At 39.9% G+C, this 25,642-nt stretch overlaps 1 protein-coding gene across 4 annotated transcripts in view; it reads right to left on the bottom strand.

Annotated features, from left to right (window-relative positions):
- SRPK2 (SRSF protein kinase 2) overlaps positions 1–25,642 on the bottom strand; it is an 80,371-nt gene that overhangs the window by 42,844 nt on the left and 11,885 nt on the right. For 2 of the 4 annotated variants that reach the window (XM_033163510.1, XM_033163512.1), the window contains exons 1-2: positions 18,529–18,718; positions 8,952–9,015 (exon numbers count right to left, since the gene is read on the bottom strand). In XM_033163510.1, the coding sequence (XP_033019401.1) occupies positions 8,952–9,015; positions 18,529–18,670 (206 nt within the window). In that variant the 5' untranslated portion in view covers positions 18,671–18,718. Of the gene's footprint in view, positions 1–8,951; positions 9,016–18,528; positions 18,719–25,642 lie in introns of those variants that run through there. The other 2 variants (XM_033163511.1, XM_033163513.1) reach the window with 2 other exon arrangements.

The following is a 25,642-nucleotide window of genomic DNA, read 5'->3' as shown; positions in this document are numbered from 1 at the left end:
ATAATGCCAACCAACACCACAACTTCTAATTCTCATATTGTTTCACTTTAGGCCAACAAGGCATTTGATATTTGTCAACGTAAAATGAGCACCTTAAACACTGCAAGTAACTGATAGCAGCAACATAAAAGTTATCAAAGCCAATCAGTGTTTACAAACATACAAATTACTACAAGCAGAACTCAACTGTGGGACTACCACACAGAGGCCAGGAAGACGACCATCAATGCAAATCCCAGCATATGACAATATGTGGCAGGTATTAGTACTAGTCCTGGTTCAGTGATTGCTGCATCCATAAGCAACTGTGAAAACATCAGTTACTCAGCAGCAGCTCAAGAATAAATGCACCAGGGAAATGACTGTGATAATCATGGGAGAATCATCTGTGTAATTTCTCCTTCACAGAAGGAAAGAGCAATGAGCAAAATGCTCAAGAATCCACCTCACATTGTGGATTCTCATGAATACTGCAAATAGAAGCTGAGGGTGTAGACACAATTGCTGAAGACCCTGCTTAAATGTTCACTTATTTTAAAATGCCATTTTGGAAATAATTATTCACTTATATGCCAACTGATTACATGAACTATTTTCATTTTTAGGGAGTCTTAAATGTTTACGGAAAATCTAAGTTTATTACGTCATGCAACCCTTTAAGTCTGGCTGTTCAAATACCAAAGAGAACATGAGTTTTTGAACAGGGACTGCCTTTTATGTATAGACAAGTTGGAATCCACAACAAAATGTTGCAGTGTTATTCCTAGTCCTTAGCAAGTGTGCTCTGGCTCAGGGTTTCAGGCAGTCCGAAAAAGAGTTTTGGAGTGCTAAGTACTCATGGAGCAGTTAGGAGGGAGAAAGGAGTGAAATACATTGCTTTAATTTCTCACACTTGGGAAACTTTCTCCACCTAAACTGGAGGAAAGATGACATGAAATTATGCTCCTGAGGGTAGAATTACATAGGGAGTCCAATCTTATGCAGATTTACTCAGACGTCCGACTAAGTTCAATACAACTTATTCACAAACAAATGTGCATGGGATTACACCGTTAATCACTAAAACTTTAGTATTTTCCATGTAATTTTTTATTTAGAATACACACACCATATTGCTTATATTTGCATATTTAATTGATTGGAAACACTTCAAATATGGATATGTTCATATCACTTGTTCCAAGGAAGTGAATCCCTATATTTTAAAGACTTCATGTGTGAATGTGTACCACCCCACTCCTTTCATGGAAGTACAATGAAGACATTCTGCAGATTCTGAATTTGGGTTCAGAGATACTAATTACCACTTTTGATTCATCAAAATATTCACAGAAGCTTCAATGTTAGCATTAAACAGAGCAGAAAGTCAGAAAGGAATAAAAATTCTGTTAATTTGGCCATTTTGAAAAGGTTAAATAAAAAACAAGATGTATGTCTAAAGTAAATATTTTCTTCAGCGCTGATAATAATACAAAACACAAAAATAAGTAGTAGTAAAAAGCCACCGAAAACAAAGTGGAAATAAACACACATGAAGATAGAAAACTGTTTTGAAAAGGTGAATTTATCTTCTACTATAAATGCTGAGGGGGGAAATTGGGCGCTGGGGGAAATAAAAGAAAGTAGAGTTGGAAGGGACCCCAATGGTCACCCAGTCAAAGTAATGAAGGTAAGCTAGGCTAAATCATGTAAAATGTAAAGGAAAAAGTAACAGGCCATTATTTTCTAAAAATGTATTTTGCTCTTTCAAGCCACAAATTTATCAAGCAATAGAGATGCAGCTGGGACTATTGGCAGTTTAACCGGTTGCGGTGCCCATAGCAGCCTGCAAAGCGAGGTGCTGCTCAGTTTTGAAAGCTGCTTATTTGGCAAAAAGGCAAGGGATGGATGATGGCTGCAGTAGGAGGCTGTGGAGTTGTAGAGAAAAGAGAGTGAGTATGAAGAACAGGGAATGTGAATTGCCTGCACCAAGGGAGCACTCAGTTTGTTTTCCCGCCCCAAGTTATTCAGAATTCCAAATTATTGCTGAATCAAACATAAAAATAGGTTGAGTAGGGATTTGCACCTGGATCTCCCAGATAAAAAAACCAAACAGGGACCACTACGCTATGCTGGGCCACAGAGTGCTTTAATGTTGAGCTACAAAACTAATTCGTGGTTCAGAGCTGAAAAAATACTCAGACCAATACTCAAAATGACCAAAAAGGTAGGGATTTCATGGTGCAGGATGGACTATAACTACATATAAATGAATAATAATAAAAAGAGGTTTGAGAGAGAGTACTTTTTCTCTGCTATATACATTTACTTACTGTCAGTGTAAGAAAGAGCTAATAAACGTGATGCTAAAACTGTAAAACAGGATGCAAAGCAAAAGAACTCTGAGGCAGTTACTTCAAGATGCACTGTCCATGGTCCAGTGTCCATGTGATCTTATTAGCATCTAGAGCTCCACTGTTGAACCTTGTGTTGCAGGAGCTGTAGAGTTGTACCTGCTGACCAATCTCCAATATAGAAGCAAATGGAGCAGCTTTTCTTATGCAGAGTTTCCTCTGCATTTAGGAGCTCCTGTGTGGTGTGCAAGTGCATGCACCAGAATTACTGGTTTAGGGTATGCTTTTGAAACCAAGAAGGCATCTCATACCCTACTTCTGCAGTAAATTGTCTTTTGGGTAAATATACGTACATAATCTTTAATCCTGTAGCAGCAGGCATAATTTAGTTACACTATATATTTGGGAAGTGTGGTATAGGTGCATGAATAAAACTGTGATGGAAGGGATGTAAATGCACCCAGAGATTTTGGTGGTTTTCATATGTACAGATCCCATTATCATACTTTTCTGATAAGAAACAGTGGGGGAAGTAACAGCAACGCAGAGGCAGGCAATGGTCCCAGCAACAGTAAGAGGGTGGGTGGTAGCAATATCAGGAAGAGGAAGTTGCATGCTACTTGGATGTTTTCTCCCGGTGCAGTCAGTCAGTCAATTATATTTATATCCCACCTTTCCTCCAAGGAGCTCACGGTATTGTACATAACTCTTTCCCACTCAAACCACTACACAACGCTGGTTCACTCTTACCCGCCCTGGGAAAGCAACAAGCCACATTAACAGCCAGAAATCCTCTTCACTATGTTTGGAGGAGGCAGATCTATGATGGGTGCATTCTTCAGGGAGCCAACATCATAATCTATTTGCATAGAGAGGACGACATTAAGGCTGCTTCTAGCAGTGCTACTCCCTGGGGGTGAGTGAGTAACTGCAAGAGTTTTCCAGATCACTGCTCAAGGTGCCTTGCCATATTTAGGTACATGCATGAATGCCAACTGGTAAAGTTTGGGGGGAGCTGGGAAGTCTGTACTTATTTGCAGGGATAATATACTACCAACTTCCAACAGAAATGCCAAAAGAAAACTCCACCACAATAATCCCAAATACAGATACATATTGGACACCCGCCCCCATTATCTGAAGCATTCATCCTCTATTTCATATAATCATAGAAGGGAACCCGAGGGTCATCTAGTCCAACTCCATGCAATGCAGGAATCTCAACTAAATCAATTCTCACTAAGGTATTAATCATCTTTCGTTGACACCTTTATAGAACGGCTGGCAGACAAGAGTCCAAAGGTCTGTATTTTCAATTTAAAAAAAAGTAATTCATTTCACTAAGTCTATCAACCGAACAAAAAGCTGATGCAAAACAAGGAAGCAAAACTGATTACAGCCGTACCTCGGGTTACATACTTAATTGGTTCCAGGTCGCTGTACGTAACCCAAAACGTACGTAACCCGAAAAACGCGCTTTACACATGCGCGAAGCATGCAGAACGCTTCTGCGCAGACTGCACAGAACGCTTCTGCACATGCGCGGATCGCACGCGCGGTGGGTTACACTTCAAAGTACGTAACCCGAGATACAACTGTATTGACAAACAGATCAAGCCGAGCTTTAAGACCAGAACAATATAGCAATGATCAAAGGAAGCAAAGAATATCATGCAAGTTAAACACTAGAGTATGTGTAAACATGTCTTTCAAACAAACAAACAAAAAAAGATAAGACGGAGAAGGGACTCAAAAATAGATAGTTCTTGATTAATATAAGATCTAAAAGGGTATGAAACAGCATAGAAAGTATTAAGTTTGACCAAGTCTTAGAGAGCCAATCCTGATGAGTCATTTTCTCTAGGAAACATAGGTGCTGTCAGAGAGTTTATCAGCATTTTGGATGACATGGATTAGTTGCTTTCCAGCACTACAATCTTCAACTCTAACAAATTTGAAGCCTTCCAAATCCAATGCTCTTCTTATCATTACTCTACTAGGTCCCTTTCCTATCACAGCATAACGAATAGCATAATCCTATGCATGTTCACTCAGAAGAAAATCCAAGTGTGTTTCATGGAGTTTAATTCAAGGACAGTATGCATAGAAACGCAGCCTAAATGTGAAAGCTTGCACGGTGGCAGCCATGTGTGCAGTGATATGGGGCAGAACATTTTTCAAGATGGAAATTTTCCCAACACTATATTATTCCACAGAAAAAATTCCATTTCTAAAAAATGTGTTATTTTATAAAGGTAATTACTGAACCTGAAGTTGAGGCTCCAGTACTTTGGCCACCTCATGAGAAGAGAAGACTCCCTAGAAAAGACCCTGATGTTGGGAAAGATGGAGGGCACAAGGAGAAGGGGACGACAGAGGATGAGATGGTTGGACAGTGTTCTCGAAGCTACTAACATGAGTTTGGCCAAACTGCGAGAGGCAGTGAAGGATAGGCGTGCCTGGCGTGCTCTGGTCCATGGGGTCACGAAGAGTCGGACACGACTGAACGACTGAACAACAACAAAATTACTAACATTCCCAGTATGTCCCAGTAAAACCAGGCAATTTCAGGTGACTATCCCTACGATGCATGCATTTACATTACCACTTTGGGTACACGCTAAAATTCATGTGTTCTCTTTTTGTTGTTAAAATTTAGAACATGTTAGAGATGTGTATGCTATTTATCTGCATTTCTTGAACTATTACCAAATATTCCAAGTACTTAATTCGTTCCAGAGGTCCGTTCTTAACCTGAAACTGTTCTTAACCTGAAGCACCACTTTAGCTAATGGGGCCTACCGCTGCGCCGCCAGAGCATGATTTCTATTCTTATCCTGAAGCAAAGTTCTTAACCTGAAGCAGTATTTCTGGGTTAGCGGAGTCTGTAACCTGAAGCGTATGTAACCTGAAGCGTATGTAACCCGTAACCCGAGGTACCACTGTAGTATCAATTTGTTCAAAATAAATCACATCAGGGCATGATTTGCACAGCACAGGTAAATCGAACTCTGGCTTACTGTGAACAAGCAAGCATATCTTTTCCCAGAGTACAGAGAAAACCAGAGTGCTGGTTTCACACATGTGAACTATCAAATGCAGCTTCTTCTCATAGTTAATTTGGAGATAAATGAACCACAAGCACTGGTTTGTAGGCTTCCACCCACTTGGGAATAGCAAGAGCAGTATGGACACAATTTTAACAAGATATGTGAATTGGGCCTATATGTGCTTTATTTTTTATTTTAAAAAAAGCCAAATGAAAAATATCAGTTCCATGTCAGCTATTAGAAAAAGCTTTGGGATATTTATACAGCATGTAAAATTAGTGTGGTGTATTTTAACATTTTGTTTACTAAATACAGTATAAGCGAAACATGCTAAATCAGAGCCCACACACAATTGGTTTAGGACATCAAAGGCACTTCTGGAAAACCCCATCACTGTATGATCATACATCTGTATACTGTTTCAATTCATCAGAGTTTAAATAAATGTGTGAACAACACCAATGACTGCAAGCATTCACATTAAAGAATGGACAAAATGCACAAACTAGCAGCGTGAACAGCATGAACAGGTTTTCACACATTGTCCAATAGTCGTGAATGTGCAAAAGTCAAAGATTTTTAGCTCTAGGCCTAGAACAAGGGTGAGGGACCTGCGGCCCTCAGACACCATGATCCATTGTTATGGATGAAGGAGGATGTTAAATTCAACAATATCTAGAGCAGAGCATCCAATTTTTCATACTAAGTGGGTTGCAAGAGTACTTCAACATGGAACCTGTGGGTCATACACTGTGTTGTCATGCAGGCAGGGAGGAGGCCAAAATTTGATGTGTGTGTCCCCCCGCCCAGCTTTTGTGCTGCCTTCCCAAAGCAAGTAACTGAGGCACTAGCCTTTGGAAGGGGGCATGAGGCTCTGGCAGCATTCTGGAGCCCTCCCACATCCTTCCCAAAGCTGGGAAAGCACTAACTAGGCTTTGCGAAGGAGAAGGAGGGATTCTAGGACCCTGTTATGACCCTCACACTGCCTTCCCAAAGCCCAGTGGCTTACATATCCATCTTTGGGTAGGCAAAATGAGGGCTTGGCAGGGGGCATCAAATGTTGTTGAGGTTCCAGCTAAAAAGGTCTTGAGGGCTGCTCACTGGACCGCCCTGGTCTAGAGGGCCACAGGTTCCTCAGCCATGCTCTGATGTTCAGTGCAGGAGCAGGGTTTTCCATGTGTGTTCTGACACACAGACCACAAATATTATCCTTATTGATGTTGTCAGTTTGTACAGAGTCTCCACACACCTTCATTTGAGTTTGCAGCTTTCAGGGCTTATGTTCGCTAATCCCAAACTTTAGATTTCCTACCTGATAGCAAAATAAATAAATAATAGTAATAGCAGTGCTAATCTACATTTCATAAGTAATTTATTTTAAAAATGACACAGAGATTCTGTAATACTATTATCTCCTGTAGTCAGTAACATAAAAATACATTTTTAACTCACACAGGACCAATCTAGAAAAAGTTGGTCTCGTTTAGGTGTAACTAACTCTCCCTACATTGAGAGCAATGTAAGAAAGATATACTTCTGCAGTTCCGTGGTTTTTATAAAGTACATGTCTATGAAATTATATCAAAAGGCTAAAATATCTAGCACTTCCTGTCCGACCATAGCTAATCCACAATGTGGTCTTTAAAATTTACAGTTTGTAAAGATATATCTATACTGTACATTCATTTATATTCATATTATGATATATACTGTTGCTTTCCTTCCCAATCAAGGACATTTCTCATGGTCCATTAGCACAATGTCTGCCCTTAAATTTACTTCCTCCTTATCTTATTATGTGCATTTATGCATTAAGGAAGAAGATTAATTCCAATTAGATGCCAGTTTCATCTCATAGTTAAAATGTATTTCTGAACAGCATGAGCTATCAGCTCCTTCATTATGTATATGTATGTATGTATGTATATTATATATATATATATATATATATATATATATATATATATATATATATATATATACACATATATATCAAACACAATAATGCTCTCATTGGTTTCACCCCAGTATCAGTGCCATTCTTTTTAAGAGAAAACCTAAAATCATAGTTGGCATTCTTTCCCTGTGCTATTTTCATCTCCATCCTCTTCCCTAACGTCATCACCTCCATTTTATTGGCATAACATTTATAGCTCATATAGAACCAGGTTAGGGATGGAAAAACTGAACACAACCCAATTAGCATTTTAATTCCTAGTTTCTATTTCTACAGCAAAATGACTAAACCCTTTCATTACATTTCTCAATTCTGAAAATACACCTTTAAAAAAAATCACCAAAATGAAAATGTGCCTTCCTTGATCCCCTACTCCACCCCACACACCATTTTATGCATTTTTCTTTTCTGTGAATATCTTGCATCTCTATGATAAAATTAATGCAATCCTGGTTGATTACAGTAGCTTGCTCTCCCTTTTAAAATTTACAAATCCAATTAAATGGCTATTATTGCAAAGCTATACAAAGCATACAGTAGAGACTCTGTTTTAATTATATGCCCTATATCCTCCTGATTAGCTGAGATACATCTACTGCATTGGAACTGTGCTCTCTTATGCCCATTTTGATGAATATTCAACATAAAATCAGAATTTAGGTTTACTGAATCAATAATTATGCCATCATCTCCTATAAAAGAAATGGATATCACAATATAGATCTGAGATGGAACGATTAATGTAGGTTTAGTAACAGAACTAGTGTTGCTACATATGAAACATAATTTATTTAGTATACATTCTAGTGTCAAAAATTAATCTTACAGCAAAGATGGTTGAACAGGTTTGATACCCATGCTACATACCAAGAAACCCAAAAGGTTACATAAATAATGTAAAATTAAATTACTAATGGATATTAGAAGCAGACTGACAGACAAAATGATTGTTCTAAAAACACTTCTGAGTCATTTTGTCCTTACCTGCAGGCATGAACCATTACTGCATGCAGTGACTGCTCCATTTCCTAGCACAGACTTGAAGCAGCATCACATCTCTCACACGGAATGTGACTAATTCATAGGTTTGCAATTCCTAAGCTATTAGCAAAGGACACTCCCTTTCAACCTAACATACTGCTTTTAACAGAATTTATTTTCTCCTAGCCTAAATTCAAGTACAACCCTATTTTTAAGTGACATTATCTGATATATGCATGTTTGTTTGTGTGTGTGTGTGTGTGTGTGTGTGCATGCAACATCTCTCAATCTGGATTTAAGAATCAAGATGCTTTCATGGGTGGAAAAAAAAACACACACACACACACACACACACACACTGCAGCAACAGTATAAACACGTATGTACCAGACAATGTATTATGGATTTGCATGCTGCACAGATTAGCCCTCATTTTTAAAAATAAAAATAAAATAATAAGCATTTGCCACTGTCGCAAAGCTTAACCAGCAACACAGATTCAATTAATAGATTACAATGGCAAGCATGCAATACATCAACACAACTGGCACACTTGACAGGAAAAATACCCTATACTGCGTCTTAGCATTACTACACCATTAATTGTTCATGCAGGAGATGTAGCTGTACCTTTCTGAAGAGGACGACTTCTCAGAGTTAACTGACATCAGCAGCTCAATCTTCTGCTTGATTTCTGGAAAAATCAGAAAATATTCACAACCAAAGACTGCCTGCCCTTGTTTTCCAATGCCTTATTCGAGAGAGATCTTTCCCCCTAATAATCCCCTTTGTTCCAAATGAAGCCACAAGATTCACTGTACTTCTGCAGAGGCAGATTCTATGGTGCTATAAAAGAAAAAGCTCCAGAGGCATCAGGCCTTGCTAAACTATGCACATGACTGTTTATGAAAGCAGGAAGTACCATTTCTTTTACACAGAGGGGTGTTTCCTCTTTTGAGGTTGAACAGACATTTACCAGATGATTCTGAGAACAGACTGCATGCAGAGAAACATTCCAGCTACTACGAAAAATCTAACAAATGGTTTATTGAGATACACAGCTAGACAGCAAGAAATCTTTTTGTTGAAAGATGTCATCGCTTCGACAGATTCCAGGTTGGGGGAGGGGGATTGAATCGCTGTCACAAGGAAGGTGTTTACATGTTAATATATGGATTGGAAATAATGAGCAGTATTAAATAACCTGCATTTCCAGATTCATAGGGTTACCATAAAAAGAAATATTTTCTTCCATCTGAAGCTTCCCCCTTCTAATGCTCTCAACCAACAAACAGCAACACCCTCAGACCTGGGCTGGCATATTATATTTCCCCAAGCTGAAATTGTCTGAGAACACCAACTAGATGTTAAAAGGATAACCAATTTTACTCTCTTTTCTGGGAAGGGAACAGCCATACCATCTGTGATTTCCATGTCAAAATCAAAGCTTATACATTTTTTTTTTAATGTTTTCAAATGTTCTATTTTCTAAGCGGTTTCTCATTAGTTTTATGTCAACTGTGTAAAAATTGCAGCATTTAACTACACACTTAATATGTATGAAATATGCTTCAAATGTTAACAGTTTTCCTGCAAAACATACTGAAACATCCAGCAACATCTCAATATGCTAGATACCTAGAAAGACAACAGCTAAAAATGAATTTCAGCGAGGAAGAGAACCAGTGTTAGTGCCAACTATGGCCACATTGAGACCATACATTTATTGCAGTGTGATACTGCTTTGATCAGTCATGGCCTCTCCCAAATAATTCTGGGAGCTGTATTTTGTAACTGGGGTGAGAGCTGTTAAGAGACCATTATTTGCCTCACAGAGCTGCAATTCCCAGAGTTCCTTGCAAAGAGAGATTGTTTATTAAACCCCTCTAGGACTTGAACTCTGTGAGGGGAATAGGGGTCTTCTAACAGCTCTCGGCACACTTAAACTACAGCTCCCAGAATTCTTTGGGGGAACCATGGGTGTTTAAAGAGCTTTAAATACATGGTATGATTGTGGCCTACGTTAAGCACCTAGTTTGACGTGGCACAATTCTTTTTTACTTTTAAAATGGAAGCCTGAAGGAGGACAATTGGGATTGGGGCTCTAGGGCTCGGGCTCCATTATTTTCTCCTGTGTGGCAGTCCCAACAATAATCACCCACCCACCCTCTGCAACCCTGAAGTTACTTAGCCTAGGAGCCAAAGCTACTGGTGCCACTGGCAGCATCCCTCCCACGGGGCGGGGTGGGGGACTCTATTAGGATGGGAGTTTTAAAGCCAATCCTGATTCCCCCCCCCACAGCCCCTTTTCTAAAAATTAAAAACATTCATGCAGTAACCTATCTGTTTAAGTTACAGGTAGGTAGCCATGTTGGCCTGCCATAGTCAAAAGAAAACAAAAAAATTCCTTCCAGTAGCACCTTAGAGACCAACTAAGTTTTTTCTTGGTATGAGCTTTTGTGTGCATGCACACTTCTGCAGTGGGGAATAAATTAGGCAGCAACAGTTCTAAAGAAAATTTAAGAAATCTAGTAGGCACCAACTAATTGTCGATGTGCAAAAGTCCAATGACATTTTAGATTACAGTCAAAGAAGTACTGTTCCAAAGATTCAGCAAAAAAAGCACTGTTCAACTCAATAGTTATCAAGGCTCATTGTGAGTACAGTGGTACCTTGGTTTATGAACTTTATCTGTTCTGGAAGTCCATTCTTAAACCAAAGCGTTCTTAAACCAAGGCGTGCTTTCCCATAGCAGCGGGGGACTCAATTTACAAATGGAACACACTCAACAGGAAGCGAAACATGTTCTTATTCCAAGGCAGAGCTCACAAACCAAAACACCCACTTCCAGGTTTGCAGCGTTCTTAATCCAAGTAGTTCATAAACTAAGCTGTTCTTAAACCAAGGTACCACTGTACTGTGTTCACTTTCAAGTGCTACATTTAACATGATAGACAGCTGGAAAACACTAATAGAAAAGCTACACATATGGCTTTAGCTTCAATCCACTCAAGGAAAAGTTGAATGAACTAAGTCTGCTGATCCAACGGGGGGGGGGGGGATTCTGTCAGCTCAAAAATATTTAAGAAGGTGAAATTGGGGAGAAATAAAGAGGTAATAATAATTTATTCCATTCAGTAAAAGACAGGAAACTACCCTTTACATTTCTAATTTTATTCCTCAAGGGCAACTAAAAATAGAATCATAGAATTCAGAGGGACCATGAGAATCATCTAGTACAAACCCCTGCAATGCATAAACATAAACCACGACCCTGAGATTAAAAGTCTCATGCACTACAGATTGAGCTATCCCAGCAGTCAAGGAACCATGGATTCTCTTTCAGAAATTATTGAAAGTCTAGTTAGGAATGCTTTTGTATTGGATAACCTGGCTTAGATCAGAGGGTATGACACAGTGATTTATTCGTTTTGCTCCAGCTCTTTGGGCAATACCTAACAGTAGTCATATTTTGAATAGATCCACTGATTTCAGCGCTGGATATCACCCTCTAATCCTAGGATTAAGAAAGCAAAATGGAAAGAATGTGTGAACAAAGCAGAACAACTTGGAAAAGAGTGGTTACAAATATGTAGCCATTCCTTCAGTCACATATATCAGGGATGCACAAAAGGTAGATCTGGATCTACTGGTGATCAGCAAGGCCTCCTGAGCCCCAATTGTTTAACCATGGCAGCGACAAAATGGCCTTTCCCTTTAAATTAGAATGCTGAAATAAAGAAGGCAACCAGGAATGGACTTTTCTGAGGTAGGACTGTGAGCTCAGTTCTGGTACCCAAAACAAATTCCTGATCTCAGCAGCTGCTCATTGGCACCCTGTTCTTTAATTTATTTTGTGCCTCGGCCCAGTTGATGGCTCCTGAGGGTTTAACACCACACAAAGCAGGTCCTGGAAGTCTGCCCTCCCCTAATCTATGAACTGCTGTTCAAAGGTGGATTTCTAACCTAATAAAGGAACAAGCATAAGGAGACTCCATTGGATCAGATCAAGGGCCCAGCTAGTCGAGCATTCAGCACAGCAGCCAATCAGAGGTTTGTGGGAAGACTGTAAGCAGGTCCTGTTTAAAAGCATTTTCCCCACTAGTGTTTCCCAGAAACTGGCATTTAGCAGCATAACGCCTCCAACAGTGGAGGAAGAATATAGCCATTGTAGCTAGTAGGGTCTGATATTCTCACCCTCTTTTAAAGCCATCCAGGTTAGTGAACAATGGGTTCATGTTATGGGAATGAATTCCACACTTTTGCTATGTACAGTGTGAAGAAATACTTCATTTTGCCTCTTCTGAATCTTCCAGAATTACGCTTTATTGGATGGCCTCAGGTTCTAGTTTTATGAAAAAGGGAGAAAATACATCTCCCTATCCACTTTCTTCACACCATGCATAATCTTACACCTCTACCATGTTATTTGCCTTTTTTCTATTAAAACACAAACCAACAACCCAAATGTTTTAAATTTTACTCACAGGAAAGTTGTTCCACTACAATTTTGGTTGCCCTTTTATGAACTTTGCCCAACTTTACAGTGTCCTTTATGAGATGAGACATTCCCAAGATAGATTTTTTTTTTATCACAGCACTATTATATTGGCAGGTCTATTTTCAATCGCTTTCCTAATGATCCCTAACATGGAATTCACCTTTTTAACAGCTGTTCCAACTACACTGAGCTATGCACTATGACCCCAAAGTCCTGTTTCTGGTCAGTCACCCCCAGTTCAGACCCCACAAGTGTATATGTGAAGTGAGGATCTTCACCACACACACACACACACACACACACACACACAGAGAGAGAGAGAGAGTGCAACCCTTTACACTTGTTTACACTGAATCTCATTTGTCATTTTACTGCCCATTTACCTCCTCACAATCTCTTTCCCTTTCAACAACCTTGAACAATTGAGGGGGGGGGGTCATAAAACCTGGCAACCTCATTGCTCATCCCTAACTATTACTGATCATATCATCTAAACACCCACAGAGCAACACTTAACTACTGTAGAGCAAGTAACACCTATAACTTGCTCCTTAGTCACAGTATACATGTATACTGGAAACCTACAAAGGCATTTTATTTACCTAGCAGTAACATGCATATAATAAACCAGTTTTCAGTCTCAAGATCAAGGTAGAACCAAGAAAGAAAGACCGGTAACATATCTGACTTTCTCTCTGTTTTCAGAGATAGGTTGAAAATGTTTTAGGATGCATTTAAAAAATAAAAAAGAAGAAATCATTGTGGTAGGTATCTTAAAGAATAGGGGAGAAATTCACACTTTCTGAAACAACACAAACTGCAGCTATCATTCAAGGGAACCCCAAAAGAAGTCAATTTCTTATGTACCATATCAGTGGTTGATTATTTGAATCCATTAAATACTGAACTCAAACATGTTATATGGTTTGATATACAGTGTGACTGCTTTTTAAGAGTCCAAACAGAGAATGAGATAAATGAATATAAATGAATATACAGTGGACCCTCTGGATATGAATTTAATTCGTTCCAGGGGTCTGTGCGCACCCCAAAAAATCTGTATCCAGAGGGGCTGCTTCTGCACACGGCACAATAGAGTGCTTCTGTGCATGCACGCGCCGCGATAGAGCGCTTCTGTGCATGCGCGAGTGGTGAAACCCAGAAAAATACTTCTGAGTTTGCTGCTTTCACAACCCAAAGTTTACGTTACTCGAGAGTAATGTAACCCGAGGGTCTACTGTATATTGTACTAGAAATTGTACAATTTACTTCCAGTATTTATGGCTCTTATTTCATCACTCAAAGTCCTGGAACTGCCACAGGCAGATCGCCTATCAAAAGGCGGACATAAGCAAACTCGCTATACTACGATTCTCTTTTACAAGGGAAGGCCATTATGTTCTATCAGCCATAATGGTTTTTAATGCAAAATCTGTTTCCCAACTTCTCTATGCTTCAAACATCTGGTACAACGGTTCATTTCCTAAGTTAGACGGGTTTCAGGCAAAGTTTCTTCGGTCCCTATTACAGGTCCCAAACTGTGTCCCAAATTCAATTCTATTTCTGGAAACAGGTGAATGCCCACTCTCCACCAAAGTATGGTGGGCTGCCTTGAGATACTGGCTCAAGATCTCTGTTTTCGGCCTGGTGAAGGGATTATTAGTACATTTAACCAACGAGAAGTTTGTCAGCCCGTGGCTGAAAATTATGGCCAGAAAAGCCACCTCAATTGGACTGCCATCATCCCTCTTATATCATCTGGGTTACGACACTGCCCTTGAATCCCTGAGGCAAAAGCTTTGGGACATCTCACATAGCGACCTGCGATCCCGATCTTATGCAATTTGTGGCCCGGTTGTAGCTGGAATCCAATATGGGTATGACTTTCAGATACCCTCATACCGTAGGAATTTGTCTGTACCTACCTATCGGCGTTTATTTACCAAAGCCAGACTAAATGTATTTCCCTCGGAAGTTCTAAATGGAAGACTGAGAGGCATCCCCTATCAGAATAGGCTTTGTTTATGTTCCCAGGACATCGATAATATGAAGCATATCCTTCTGTATTGTGGGCAATATGAGTAAGCAAGGGATCAACTGATCAAACCAAACCCTTACTGGCAAATTTGCCGGGGAAATCCGAAGCCTCCCATATTAAAAATCTTTTTGAAGACAGGTCAAATGATATTACACTGGCTGTGGCAAAGTTTTTTTCGGAGGTTATAAGAAACAAAGATCATTATGCCCTAGATAAAACAAAATGACTGCCTTGGTTTCTTCCATCTGTCTGTCTGGTCGTTTTAACTGTATCTAGTTTTGAAACTGTTTTGTGGGTCTTTGGACTGCAATAAAGTTTTTTGATTTGATGGTTTGTATTTTTTGTTTTTTATATTGTAAACCACCCTGTGTTACTTGGATGAAGGACAGTATAGAAATTTAATAAATTATTTAATAAATAAATACTATTTAAATAAACAAATGGGAAATATCTGACAATGTCAATGTTTTCTTGGAAGCAGATGTTTCTTTGGATCACAAGCCTGGCTCCTACAGAATTATTCTTCATTTGAATTAACTACAAAAAGCAGCAACACATGTATACTGGCTTAATACAACACTGAAATGTCATAAAAGTCTGAGACATTTTTCCCATGCTGAAAAACTAATTTGCCCTTCACCTCCCAAGAGCTTTGGGTTGTATTGTGCCTCTTGCCTCTCTGGTTTAGCTTCTCTAGTAAGCAAACCAAAAACTGTAACTGGATCAAAACCACAGGGCATTTTGTATAGTCCTCTTAAGCAATCAATTATGCATAGTTAAACCAAACAGAATGTCTACAAAAAAAAACAACAACAGTGTATATTGAGTTCATAACTATATCACCTCATTATAGACTTCCTGATCTTAGCTACCCTTTTTAATTAAAGCTATTTTTTTAATAGCAAGAAAATGCCAGAGGAAAATTTGCAGCTAGTGTTTTGGTGGTTCAACTACATATGAGGTAGCAGTTGCTTGGAGTTGCAAATAATTTGTGTGGTTCATCTAAAACTCTTTAAAATCTCATCTATTTAATTCTCACCTCATCTCTCCAATTGGAATCAGCACAATCACAACCATAATAACCCTAGTGGTGCAGCAATAAAACTGCTAGCATGTTTGCAAAGCTAAGCAGCGTTTGGCATGGTTTCAAATTGGATGGGGGACTGTGTGTTGAAATTCCTGCATTGCAGGGGGTTGGTCTACATGACCCTTGGGGTCCCTTCCAACTCTACAATTCTGATTCATGTTTACTTGGAAATACCACAATTTAATGGGCTTCAAACCCAGGTGAGTATGCTTAGAATTTAAGAGTATTCAATTTTGGCTAGATAATGGTCCACAACTCCAAGAGAATTGGGGACAAATTATAAAGTTAAAACTTCAAAATAAGCATTTAGCAAATTATCAAGATGATTGGAAAAAAAAACAGCCCATACATATCACACCCAAAAGTTTCTTACAAGCTTAACAGTTTCAACAATTCTGCAATAAGATCTGAAAATAAGGACTTATCCGTAAGGAAAAGGTGATGGTGACTCATTTTTTGTAAGGTTCTGTAACACATTCAAACATTCAGCTAGAACAATCTGAAGAGAACTCTGACCTATAAAATAGAAGGGGCACTGATATTTAAGGAACAAATACAGAAAAATAAAGAAGAAAATAACATGGTGGATCCTGAAGCAATATGGAATGTAGATGAAGAAGCTACTGCTTTTACTAAAAGCATTTACCATTAGATAAGATCCACATGTTTTTAGAGTTGGCAAAGGTAGAAATAAGCAGAGGTTAGCCTGTCACAATCATGCTCATTTTTTTACTGAAGCACCTTAAAAATGGATGGGGAAAACAATGCTAGTTATGGAGCTCTTGAGTAAAATTGAGATCTATTGGTAAGTTAAACACTTGGGTGCAGAAAACAATTCAAAAAAGCTTGTGATAAGAACAATGTTGTGAAGTACAAGTTAAAAGCTGTCTTGAAAAGAAAAAGGAGGGACTGTGCTGAAAATAGGTAGAGAGCACAATGCCATATGGATAAGGCTACTCATGTGAATGAATTGTGGCTTCTTTCAGAATAAAATTTGGGTGATGCATGCAGGTAAAAGAGACAGAACACAATCCTTAACATTGGTTGGCCTAACCCCTATGCGTTCTCATTTTTCCTTCAAGCAGAATGAAGACCCAAGAGAAATTATTATTGGTTTCCAAGACTATGGCTGCATTCCTAAAGAAACTTACTTGGGAGTAACACAATGAAAAAAGTAGGGTTTACTTATGGGGACATAGGCTGTCACGTTCATGTCATATAATAAACCTTGGTGGTTCAATCTCACATGGTCTTTTTTTGGTAGCCCCAGACATGGCAGGGAACAGGAAGTAGTGGTTCCTGGGATGGTGGTGGAATTGGGAAGGAGGCATCAAGGTTCTGACAGGGTCCTAGAGTCCTCTCATCTTTTCCCCCAAAGGCTACTTAGCATTTTTCCAGCTTTAGAAAGGAGGTAGGAGAGCTCTAGGATCCTTTCAGAACCCTCACATCTCTTTCCCAGTGTCACCACCAGGAACCACTTCCTGTTCCCTGCCTTTCAAATTGGAACAGTACCTACCGGTAATAGACAAAACCAAGATAGAAGACAAAGCATTGATCCCAAGGACTGGATCCACATTACAGCCTCTTGCATTTGCAAGCTGGTGCAAAAGCTAATGATGCTCATGAAGTGCAATGTATGGAATACCACACTCTAAGTCCCTTGTTTATAATGCAGCTCCACGCAACACAACACTGAGGTGCATTTAAAATTAAAATAAAAATGATTTACTGTTTGTTTTTATCTGTATAGTTTCACTGCTTGCTCCCCTCAGCTACTTTAGGAGGAAGGGTTGGGAAAGCAATCTAATGCACAAATAAATAAAAATAACAGTGGGAGGATCTACCCTTAACATGCAAGTTCCAGAATATACCGTATATACCGGTACTCAATGTAAAGCAAAGTAGCCAATGCGGTGCCCTTCTGAGATCCATCAGTCCCAGCCAGCACAGCTAATGCTCAGGGGTTACAGGAGACATACTCCAAAACACCTGGAAACCATCAAATTGGCTACCCCTTTATTAAACAATAAAGCTAAAACAGCATAAAACAAAATTCAGACATAAACTAGCAGCAGTGACAGAATTTCAAATGCACAACAACACACCTCACCCTGCTCAAAAAGTATGAGCAAAGGCGTGTGTCCTTCACCTAAGAGTGAAACTACCGGTAAATCAGTAGTCATAAGTAGCTTCCACTGATGGAAACTGAATGCTACTACAATAAGTAGAAGCTTCGTCTGATCCAACAGGGTTCTTGTGGGTTTTTGGAAAACGCTGCGAACATGGGGCTATACAAATTTATAATCGTGTCTGAACTTTGATAGCACATTTACACATATAATTCACCATCTAAATGATTAACGTGTGCATGCATGAACCATTCTTTCAATAATGAAGAGTAACAAGCGCAGAATAAAGCATTCAAATGTCTGCAAGATCTAAAAAAAGTAACTAGATCAGCATCCAATGTTATCTCCAGATGGAGAAACATACGTAATATGTAGTGAGGTTCTAGGAGAACTTGGGAGAGTTTGATTCCTTGTTGCTGATGAAATACATTGATAATGATAATTAGCTTTACCTAAGAACATATCCAGGAATACAGAGCTGTTTTGTGAATTTTCCATGATTCCTGGGCTCTGAGGATTCATCGTGGTTCCGTATTGTTGTGGGTGTCCTTCTCCCCAGCCATGTCTTCCTTCGATCTTCCTCCCTCTTTCCATGTATTTTCTCTCTCACTGTTCTGTAACCATGTGAATTCTTCCTGAACTTACTACCTTGCCTGAATACTTAACTGACAAACCACCCTTTTGTTCACTGAACATATTGTGACATCAGAAGGTGCTGGGGGCAGTTATTGAAGATGTAGGCCCCCACATGCAGGCTTTTTGCATATGTATTAAAGCTACCCTGAGGTTATTGATTTCTGTATGAATTGGAGCACTGTATTAATAATGCTGAGTCTAGCTCTAAATCATTTTTCTGTCATTGTTCAGCTATGTCCTTATGGAAAATTATTTTATGGATTCAGCAAGCTCCACTGATGTCAAAGGCAATGATACTTTTAACATCGGGTGTATTGCCTGTTCCCTACTATTGATCAGAAGAGAGTAAAAGGAATTCTGGAACTCAGCATGCAAGAGGAAGTTCATATAACAGAAGTAAAATTCCTAAAACATATGAAGCTTGTGTATTTCCATTAAATCTAGGCTGGCCTACCCTTCACTTCTCCCTCTATGTTTTCCACAGTGACCTCTCTCTCTCTCCCCCAATCATTTATCATTAGTTCTGGGAGATGTCTGTATTTTAGGATGTGTAACATGTAGTAAGGAATACTGACCTTTTCTACCTCATAAATAGTGGGAATGGAAACAAAAAGTTGCAGTATATTCTAAAATACCGTATTTTTCTGCGTACAACCCATGTATAAGACACCCCCTATTTTTTTGAGTCCAAATTAAGAAAACACCCCTCAGTACTCCCCATGTATAAGACGAGCCCCAATTTTAAACCAATTTTTTGGGCAAAAAAACAACCCCTAGTCTTCCATGCCAAACTTCTGCATATTGGAATTTCTCCTTCTGAAGTCCTGGATTTAGAATTGATTTCCGCAAAAAAAACTTATCAATTTGAGACTAGACGATATCGAACTGCAGCATCATCACATGTTGGGGGGGGGGGGAGTATGTTCCCCTCGGCATTTGGGTATTACATCTACGCAGTATCTCCCATCTTACTTCTCATCCCTTACCACTGCAAAACATCGTTTTGCATTTATTAAGGCAAGGTTTAATGCCTTTCCTTCCGGGGTCATGTCACATAGATTCTCTAGGGGCCGTGTATCAGATTTATGCTCGTGTGATGAGTTGTCGAGGGAATCCCTCCTGCATATTGTTTTTATCTGCCCTTTATACAGTGATATCAGAAGAAATTTGTTGAGCCCACTGGTCCAAAAATTCTCTGGACTTCCAGTTGAGATCCAGCTTACCCTTTTACTCCAGGATTCTAACCCAACAGTAACCTTGCAAGTGGCAAGGTATCTGACTTCGGTTCTGAACCATAAGAGGCAAAATGGCCTATTACAGGAATCCTAATGGTTCTTTTCCACCCCTTTTGGGCCTATAACTCCTGATAGTATCATAGGTTGAATTTATATTTATTTCTCCTGATTGTAAATATTTTATGTTATTATCTCTATTTTAATGTAATTATTTTAGCTGTTTTTGCATGGATTGTAAGGCAGGTATGATTTGCGTGTCTATTTATATATGAGCTTATAGCTGCAATAAAGTTTTATCAAGAACCCCTAGTCTTATACACGGAAAAATATGGTAAGTTCGCTTGCTTAGGATTCCATAAGAAGAGCCCTGCTAGATCAGAACAAAGGCCCATCTAGCCCATCCTGTTCTCACAGTGGCCAGCTAGTTGCCTGTGGCATTCCCATAAGCAAGGTCTGGGTGCAATTCCCAGCAATTGGTATTCAGAGACACACTACCTCCAACAGAAGAAGTAGAACTTAGCCATTGTGGTTTGTAGTGTCAAGAATGGAAACCAGAACCAGAGGAGGAGGGCAAAGAGACAAAGGCAATGGCACCAGTTTTCAAAAGTGCTTTTTAATTTCATCTATTCACAAATTCTCAATCATACAACATGTTCACACACACACTCTGCAGGGATACAGCTACCAAAGATAGTTGCTCAGTCTTAACTAGATGGCCAGTCTAGTAGCAGAAAGGGATGAAGCGGGGTGATAGTGAAGCTTCACATTGGTCCTTGGGGTGCTGCAGAGGTCTTCACCCCAAAGTTCTTATACTCTCTCTGTCCTTTCGACTGATGTGTTGGCTGTAGGGGTTCCTTTTCAATTGTGAAGGCTATTATGTCTTACCTTATCAGGGTACCTATACGCAAATGGACACAACAATCTAGAAACATGACATTTCTTCTTCTTCCAAAGAATGTAGTTAATAAACAAAGTCCTGTCTATAGCCACAAGTGACTTTTTTCCTTTTAGCAACCCTACAGAATCAAGTCATCCATCTCATATATACAATAATTTTTTCTCAAGTTTTACTGCCTGTGCAACTTTTTCCAAATGCTGTTTTAAAAAAGCACATGAACCTGACCTTTAAAGAGTTTTTAAGTAAACCAATTTTAACTTACCAGGCCGCCCATGACAATTGGGGTGAAGCATCCGCTCAGGTGACAGAAGTGTAAGAGGCAGCACTGAGCCCATCTCACCGCTTCTGCCACCGAGAGGGAGGCATTCCCAGGCGTGGCATTGCTGCTCATCTTCCTCACCCCCCCCGGGGGGGGGGAAGCCAAGTGAGTAGCAACACTGAGGAGCACCTGGCTCCTGCCGGATTCAGCAACAGCCAGAGTGTGGCAGCAGTGGAAGCGGGGCACAGGAGGCAGCAATTTCCATTTCGCCTCAGGTGGCAAAATGGGAGGGGACATCCTGGCCCAGCTAGTTCACACCAAAAATTGTGACACAGCCACTCAAGATGATTGACAGTTTGGATTTACAGAGATAGCGGTGTCCTACTGGTTCTTTCCATTCCACTAGGTTTCCATTATGTTAACAATAGATATACTCTCCTCTAAGACCAAGCTCTCCAGCTCACCTGTCTTGGCTCTGTGGCTTATATAAACAGCCTCTTTCTCCAAACGTTTTCAGCACATATGTTTTACCCCAAGGTATAATTGCTACAATGTGCTCCTCCACCCTCCATGCCCAGTTTTACCCCTCCCCACTTCTCATTTCCCCTCTAATCCCTGGGGGATGATTTGTTCTAAACTGGTTGCTCCTTAGTTCCCATTACCTAACCCCTGCAATCAGTTTAATAGTTGCTCTAACTTAATAATAATAATAATAATAATAATAATAATAATAATAATAATAATACGGTAATAATAATTCAGCATCAACAGTCCAGTTCCAACCCAGTTTGAGCAGAACCTGTCCTTTTTCTACAGACCTAGCTTGTCCCAAAATGTTCCCCTGCAACTAAGAAATCCAAACCACTCCTCCTGGCACCATTTCATCCATATACTGAGATGACACAGCTGTGCCTGTCTAGCTGGCCCTGCACATGGTATTGGTAGCCTTTCTGAGAAAGCCACATTGAAGGTCCTGGCTTTCAACTTCCTTCCTAATGGTCTAAATTTCACTTCCAGGACTTTACAATTCCCCACATCATTGGTGCTAAAATGCACCATGACCACTGACTCCTTCCTAGCACTATCCACCAGGCTATCTAGATGTCATGCAACATCTGTAAAATCCTGCCAGCATGGCCAACAACATGGGAGGAATGACAGCTTCCCCACCTCTGCTTTAAAACTCACATCTGGCATATCTGGGAGACATTTTCTCCCATATGTCACTTCACTGTCTGTTGCTACACTTGCATTGTACTCCCCAATGGAGCTCAGCCTAGTTACTTCCCTGACATTACTTTATCAGTCAAGTTTAAATATAAAAATAAACAGCTTTGCCAAGGCTTGAGTGGAAATGTGCCAGATAGTAATTTTAGGAGCTGACTATCGGGGACTATTGATGTTAACAGTTTTTACCACTGATTTATTGTATTTTTATTGGGTGTTTTTTATTCTCTTCATATCTGCATTGCATTTTTAAAAGCAGCAAAGCATCTCAGCTGCCTTCAGGAAAAGAACGTGTGATTTATACAATATTCCAACTAAATAAACCTGCCATCTGTGTTGCATAAAATTTTCAAAGAGGAAGTCTGAACCAACAACTTAATCTCAAATAACAACAGATTAGCTAAGATAAGTAAAGGTTGTAGTTGCCATGGGACACTGCATGATGTCACTGCACTGCCATGGTAATCTCTAGGGAGACATTTATGCTCCTCTGGCCTACTTATTTTAAAACTCCCACCAATGATGCAGCACCATGTTGATAGCACCCCCCACATTAGCATAGAGAGAGACACAATTCACATATGGCAATAGGGGACAAAAACCTCTGAATTCCTCTGGGCAGCCACACAAAGAACAAACTCCCAGGCTGTGATACACCATAATGCCCTCTAACCAACCTTCCACAGTCTCTGATGGCAGGGAATGCCTTTCATCCAAGCAAGTAAAAATGCCTGGCGACCAGATGGCTTATATTTTGCGAGACTTACAGCCAGATCCCATACAAAGTTAGATATGCCTAAACTCTCTTGGCACACCTAGTTATTCGTACTATCAGCTGCTGCTACCACAGCAGCAAAAACAGCCAGAACAGTGCACTGAGAAGGAAGCTGTGCTTCCTAAGGCAGTAGCAGGGAGAAGATGAACAGAGATGGAGAGAAGACCTCAAATGGAACAATTTGCTGTGCGTATAGAAATTGGGGGGGGGGGGTAATGCTGCTTCTTAATGCTCCAGCAAAGGAAGCAAGGGGTGGAAGTAGGAAGGGTAATCTTTTTTAAAGGGGGGGAGTGTTTTCTCAGTATGCAAATAGGATGGGGTTAGGTTAGGAAGGAAATTCTGCTCTTTAGCCCAGCAACTAAAGAAGCAATAGGAGGAAGCAGAAGGGCAGGTTAACTTACTGGAAGGATGGGGAAGCTGTGACCATCCAGGTGTTACTGAACTACCACTCCCATCATCCCTGACTACTGGTCATGCTGTCGGAGGCTGCTGGGAACTAAAGTCCAACAGCATCTGGTGGGAGCACAGGTTCCCGATCACTATAGTAGGAAATGTCTTGCTACCCCCTCCTGCTTCTTGTTTAGAGCATTTTGGTGTGCTAAGGCTTACCTGCTGGTCATTCCCTTTGGGAAGAAGAAGAGAAGAGTTTGGATTTGATATCCCGCTTTACCACTACCCTAAGGAGTCTCAAAGCGGCTAACATTCTCCTTTCCCTCCCTCCCCCACAACAAACATGTCCCACTGCATAAAGGTGTGTATTTGCTTGAATTTCCATCCCGTGAGCCGAAGGAACAGCAGGGCTTGGTTGAGGAAGACTCTCCAGGGTGCTCCCCATTTTTTGCAATTTCATATATGCAAACAGGGGCTCAGACGGAACCCCCGCGTAAACAGGGAGTCACCTGTAGATTGAAATTGATATATAGTTCATATCATTCCAGGGGGGGAAACTGCAGTTCAAAGACCATGACACGTTCAAAGACCTTGCCCAAAAATAGAATGTTAAGAGACAGGCCAGAAATTCTCCAATACAGTGGAATTCAGGGAGTTTCTACAATAAATTTATCATCATAACCTCTTTCATACTTGCTGAGACCTCACCTTCTCATAAGGAGGCATTTACCACTCCCACAATCCACTCAACTAGTCTTGCATGTTTAATACAGGTAATTTACCTGAAAACATGTAATTACAACTTTGAAACAGCCCAATTTGAGTGGTATTTTATCTATTGTTACTAATTAATTTACTGAAACAATGCATTTTTATAAATAGAAAATGTTCTGTCCCACTTCACTACCTGACAAGCAACATCAATGTCTGCAGGACTAGAACTCAAAACGTCACATAGATTTCTAACCCTTCAGCCATGATAGCAGACAGACGAACACTATGTCACTTAAACCATAAGTAATTTCCACAAGAGACCCTAGATCTGTAGAATACCACAAATCTGAGATGCAAGAAGTCTTGGGTTAAAACCTTGGATATGATCTCCCACTAGAAAAGGCTAGGATGAGCCCCCATATGACATATTGTGATAACCTGTCAGGGAAGTAATGCATAGGCCAGCTCTGAGGCTTCTCTCGTAGAAAACCCCATTCCAAAAACAACCAAGGCATGTTTCACAGGGAAACATGGCAAACTGGCAAACAGGTAAACATTTTACCAAACATAATACTGGAATGAGTTCTGAATCAAACAATTACAAATAATTAAATCAAAACATGGGCTTTTGTAAATCACGAAGCATAAGTATGGAGGGGAGAGGTTTCTTGTCCTGGTTTTTCTGCAGCTATTTTTAAGTTCATATTTCAGTTAATCTCACATCTGAGTCATCAAACTGGTCCTTCAAGATAATGAAATCAGCAAAACCTCACCCCCCTTTGCATTTCAAAGAGGGGAGAAACAAACAGAACACGCCCAAAGAAAACCCCATACTGTGCATTTACTTCAAAGCAAGAGCACAAAATCCAGCATTTCCTCCTTTACTATGAAGCTTAATAAAGTAGGAATGAGACAGATTAAAGTCTGAAGAAAGAAAGAAATGTTATATTTTGAACAATGATGAGAGATCACACATTTGAACAGGTGCTATTTTGTACCATTTGATACCTGTACTACTACTACTACTGATGATGATTTCCCAGAAGACAGCAGAGGTTTAGGATCAGATGGGCTGCCTTCCCGGGTTGACAAGAAATACCACCCCTCACTTCCCTCTGCAGCACAAGCAGAAACCATAAAGGCTTAAAGAAATGCTTCAATGGAAATACAAGTTATAAGCAGCACAAATGAAGCTCCAGTTACCGGTAGTTAAGGAAAACCAAGCTTATTATTGGAATCCTATATACAGTAATCGAAGAGCATGTCCCATTGAACTTGGGGCTTACTTCTGAGCAGACATGTGGAGGATCACACTGTAGAACACTGTAAGGACTTCGGTAATCAGAGGTATACACACTCTCTATGGGGCAGCATTTCAAAATGCTGCCCCATAGAGAGTGTGTGTACCTCTAGTCTTTAGTCTTATTATTTA

The sequence above is a fragment of the Lacerta agilis genome, chromosome 10 (genome assembly GCF_009819535.1).
Source record: "Lacerta agilis isolate rLacAgi1 chromosome 10, rLacAgi1.pri, whole genome shotgun sequence".
Lineage (NCBI taxonomy): Eukaryota > Metazoa > Chordata > Lepidosauria > Squamata > Lacertidae > Lacerta > Lacerta agilis.
The sequence above is the reverse complement of the archived record's forward strand: the minus strand, read 5'-3'. Positions and strand labels throughout refer to the sequence as shown.